At 58.5% G+C, this 4,927-nt stretch overlaps 1 protein-coding gene across 1 annotated transcript; it reads left to right on the top strand.

Annotated features, from left to right (window-relative positions):
• Positions 1-50: 50 nt before the first annotated feature.
• On the top strand, positions 51-4,855 carry LOC130266996 (periplakin-like; the record flags this gene model as incomplete). The annotated part of the gene is made up of 7 exons (XM_056516245.1): positions 51-143; positions 843-994; positions 1,458-1,555; positions 1,996-2,153; positions 2,963-3,141; positions 3,236-3,374; positions 4,662-4,855. Coding segments are annotated over 7 exons (1,013 nt in total), but the record flags the coding sequence as incomplete, so codon positions are not given.
• Positions 4,856-4,927: the final 72 nt, after the last annotated feature.

Genomic DNA, 4,927 nt, shown 5'->3' with positions numbered 1-4,927 from the left:
GACCAGGAAAGGCGCTGGACAAGTACGAGGCGGTGGTGAAGTCGCTGCAGGAGCGCAGCCAGCAGGTGCTGCCGCTGCGGTACCGCCGGCAGCCGCCGCAGCCCATCCCCGTGGAGGCGCTCTGCGAGTACGAGGGCGAGCAGGTACCACCGGCACCGGCACCGGCACCGGCACCGGCACCGGCACCGGCCCGGCAGCGGGCATGGCCGCGGGACCTCCGGGGGCACCGCGGCGCGACCGGCACTGCGGGAAGGAGCAGGTTTTTCCAAGCGGTGCTGGTGGCTCCTGCAGGGGGAACAAGGCAAAGGTCGCCCTGGCCCCAGTGGGAAGAGCAGGTTTTGCAGCGGAGGAGCAGGAGGGGTCTCGCTGCCTCTCACACACCCTGGGGATGTTGCGACAGCACAGCTCTGTCACGTTCCCACGCTCCCTGGGCTGGTGTCCCGGCGTGTTCCTGACCCAAGGAACGCCCAGCAGCAGCGGCATGCCCGGCCCGCACCCTCATCCCGGCACCGGGTCAGGCTGCGGACTCAGGAGCTGGACAAGGGCACGGGACAGCCGAGCCCGCAGCCACCACAGTGACAGGGGTGGGACCGGGGCCAGCAGCTCCAGCTAACTCAGCTGCCGGCTTCTCCGAGAGGAAAGCCAGAGCACAGCGCTGGGAACGCCTCCTCATCTCTGCCCGAGTGGGAATTCTCTTGCCGGGGCTGTCGCAAGCGGCACGGCTCGGTGCCTGCAGGCAGGAGGGAGGGGCAGGCACATGAGCTCCTGGCGAGGGGCAGGCTCCGGGAGAGGCCGGGAGCGGGCTCGGGGCCGTGCTGCTGTGACAGGCTCCTGTCCCGCAGGGCCAGATCAGCCGCGGAGCGCACTACACCCTGCAGAGGAACAGCGGAGACCTTTGGGAGGTGGCCGACAGCGCCGGCGACACCATCAGCGCCCCCGGGGTCTGCTTCATGATCCCCCCGCCCGACCCAGAAGCGATAGCCCTGGCAGAGCAGTACGTGCCCCCAGCCCAGCCCCCGGCCCTGCGCCTCTGTCTGTGCCCCAGGGCTCCTGCCCCAGTTCCCACAGCCAAGCCCTGCCTTCTCGAAGCCTCAGGCTTCCTCCCAAAGAGATTCCTGCCCCTTCTTGCTTGCCCACAAGATCCCACCTGGCAAACAGGGCTCAGAGCCATGCAGGTTCCCCCTGCTCTGGGGTCATTATGGCAGGGGGAGCTGCCCTCCCCTCCCTCAGCAGGCAGGTCCCTGCCTGGCTGGCTCTCCCCTGCTCTAATGAGGACACTGCTCTACCCCAACATGGGGTAAAGGTGCTTTTCCCCCCACCTGCTTCAAGGCTGCCTCGAGGCAGCAGCCCCCACAACCCTGCAGAGCTGGAGCTCCTTCCTGGAGCAGTGCTGGGCTGGTGATGGGGTGATGGAGAGGCTGAGGGTCTGATCCACCTCCTGCTGTCCCGTTTTGCAGAATTGCCAAGCACTACGTGGCCGTGAAGGAGAAGACCAACAACTGCAAGAACGTCCTCCAGCAGCGCTATGAGGGGCTGAAGGCAGACAGCATTGGAGGTGTGGGGCAGGAGGGCAGCTTGGGGCACAAAAAGGCTTCAACTTAGGTGGTGGAGCATCTTATGGGGGTGTTCCCATCGCCTAAGGGTCTTGGGGACAACAGTGCAGGATGGGCGTGGGGCAGAGCAGCCAGGCTGTGGTCAGTGCAGATGTGGCAAAACACAGCTATTCTACTAAATGTGGTATACAGAGGGAGCCAAGTGTTTGTCTACCCAGACAAGATGGCACAGAGTAAAACAACTGCAGGTGTTCCAGACTCCCAAAGTCCTCATCCTGACAGCTGTTCTGTTTCTCTTCCTCACCCTTTCTCCTGGGCATGGGACAAAAGACAAGTTAATTCCCCAGCTCAGGGAATGCAGCAGGATGAGAGTTTGGCACTCAGCAGTGGGACTGAGCCCAGCTTCCAAGCAGCTTTAATCTGTTCTCCTCTTGGTTTCCAGATGCTGCATCAGTTCGGGGCCGCCAGCTCCTGGCAGGGCTGGAGAAAGTCAACAGTGACCTGGACAAGCAGGAGAAAGCAATAACAGCGAACCTGCGGCCGCCCCTGGAGCAGAGCCGGGCCGTGCAGGACAGCACCGAGCGCTCCAAGGACCTCAAGGTGGGGCTGGGGAACTGAGGGATGGTTACAGAGCTCCCAAAGGGTCTCCAGAAGGGTTCTCAATAACCAGGGGTGCTTAAAGTGCTCCCTGAGCATTGGAAATGGGGAGTGATGCTCACAACTTCCTCCAGTAGAGGTGGGGAGCAGCCCTATGAGCAGCCTCTGAAGCCCAAAACCTTTGCCCTGCTTCTGGTCCAGCTCAGCTCAATGGGAAGAAGGTGATGGCTGCAGGTGGTGGCTGTGAGGATGAGAAGGGAGCCCTCAGGGTTTGATCCTGCCCATCATCTGAGCACAGTTAACTTTGCTACCACTATCACCAGCTCAGAGAGGAACAGGAAAACCCTTGTGGTCCAGTTTCTCCTTGTGGACCTGCTCCTCCAGGCTCCAGTGGCAGTAGCATCCAGCTCCTTTCCTCTTTTTCAGACCCCTAATTAAGCCAGGCTCTGTGCCACAAACCTCCTTTGGTTTAGGAGGAAGCTCAGGTCCTGGTTACATCACATGCCCAGGGCTGTGTCAAAATCCAGGTGCCACCACAAGAGAAAGGAAATTGCCCCAGCTGCCTGCAGCGCAAGGCAAGGATTCATCCCAACAGCCCAGCTGAATCCAGCATGTCCCTGGCAGAGCTGGAGCTGTGGGAACCACTCCCCAGCTGGAGCTTGCTAAGGAGAGACAGAAAAGAAGAAAGTCATGCCCTGCAGGGCTGAAAGGCACCTTCCTCCTCACAAATCCTGACTTCCTTCCTCACCCCCCACAGCCGAGTGTGGCTCCTGGGTGGGCTCAGCTGCTCTAAAGGCTTTGCTCTCCTGCAGAACATCACCAACGAGGTGCGGCGCATCGAGCCGGAGAAAAGCAGGAAGGTCCAGGAGTGCGAGGCCTTCATCGAGTCCGTGCCCAACACGGGCAGCGCCAGCCTGGTGAGGAGCAAGGTGGAGAACACCAACAGGAAGTACGAGCGCGTGGTGCAGCTGCTCAGCGCGGCCCAGGAGAAGTAAGTCATGGCTTAAATCCCAGCTTGAGCCCGGCCTAACGCAGGATCCTGCAGGAGGAGGGGGCTTAAACACCTTCCTCTCGTGTCCCTACAGAGTGGAGGTGGCCACAAACCTGGAGAGGAGCCTGCAGCAGGGCCGAGACCTGCTGTCAAGCTATGAGAACAAGCTGGTCATCGATGACACAGTGCCGGAGGACTTGAGGGTGGTGGACAGGAAGAAGGAAGAGCTGCTGGTGAGTGTCTGCCCTGTTCACATGCTGCGCTTGCAAAACCATTTTCCAAAAGCCGTGGTGACTCCTGCTAAACTCACAAGCTGGATCTGTTGGTGACAGGATGGTTTCCCCAGGGGGAGTGAGAGCTCACCTTGCCTCCAGTGATCCCCACCTATTTCAGATCAGACACAAACACCTCCATCCTCAAATGAAATCAAATCAAATGCCACTTGGAGTATTGTGATTTGACAAAAGGACCAATGCAGATTGATTCCCCCTCTAGTCTGCCCTTGTGAGACCCTCCCACAGCACTGCTGTGTCCAGGTCTGGAGTCCTCAGCACAAGAAAGACATGGACCTGTTGGAGCACATCCAGAGAAAATGCTCCAAGGGCTGGAGCCCCTCTGCTCTGGAGCCAGGCTGGGAGAGCTGGGGGTGCTCACCTGGAGAAGAGAAGGCTCCAGGGACACCTCAGAGCCCTTTCCAGTACCTCAAGGAGGTTTATATAAAAGAGGGAGAGAGACTTTTTACACAGGCAGATACTGACAGGACAAGAGAAATGGGTTTGAACTAAAGGAGAAAAGATTTAAATCAGATATTAGGAAGAAACTCTGCTCTGTGAGGGAGGTGAGGCCCTGGCACAGGGTGTCCAGAGCAGCTGTGGCTGCCCCTGGATCCCTGGCAGTGCCCAAGGCCAGGGTGGATGGGGCTGGAGCAGCCTGGGACAGTGGAGTTGTCCCTACCCATGGCAGGGGGTGGAGTGAGATGGGCCTTTAGCTTTTTCCAAACTCAAACCTTCTGTGATTCTTAGATAAGTGAAGGATAAAATGATCTGGGAGAAGCAACACAGTGGCCTGATACTGGAAAGATGGGCCTGGCAAGGCTTTGAGAACAGTTACTGCTTGGAAAAACTACCCAAACTGGCAATTCTTCTGCTATAGAAAGACCAAGAACTGGCTAGGCCAGAATTTTCTGTGCTCCTTCAGCTTTTCCATGAAATCCCAAGTTCAGACTAACATGGAAGAGCTTTCACTGTTCTTCCACAGCTGCTGCCCTGGCAAGAACAGGATCTAAGCCTGCATGAGGAGCAGCAGCTATTTTGCACATTGCACAGTTGCTTTTAAAGGTCAGCAGGTGGAGGAGGGAGTTAGAGGCAGCTCTAACTTTCTCCCAGGTGGTTCTGCTTACCATGTAAGACTTGAACTTGGTTTTTTCCACAGCTGGTGGCACTGCTGCAGCTCAGCCCTGTGACTAGAGCCTGGCTTGTGTGAACCCCAGAGAATCTCCCTCTCCTGCTCTTTTCCCACAGGCCATGGGCACTGAGCTCCAATCCAAGAAGTTCCTGCTCAGTGAAGCCGAGCAGAACCTGCAGAGGACCAAGACATGCTCCAACACCCTGGCCAGCAAGTTCCAGGAGCACTGCCCCGACATCGAGCGCCAGGAGGCAGAGCTCTACAAGCTCAACCAGCGCTTCAACAACCTCAGCAAGCAGATCGACCACAGGTGAGGCAGGGCAGCAGGGGCACTGGCTGGGGTTGGAACCATGCTGCAATTGGAGGAGGCACAAGGAGGAGT

The sequence above is a fragment of the Oenanthe melanoleuca genome, unplaced genomic scaffold (genome assembly GCF_029582105.1).
Source record: "Oenanthe melanoleuca isolate GR-GAL-2019-014 unplaced genomic scaffold, OMel1.0 S460, whole genome shotgun sequence".
Classification (NCBI taxonomy): domain Eukaryota; kingdom Metazoa; phylum Chordata; class Aves; order Passeriformes; family Muscicapidae; genus Oenanthe; species Oenanthe melanoleuca.
Note: the sequence above shows the minus strand (reverse complement) of the source record. Positions and strands in the feature narration are given on the sequence as shown.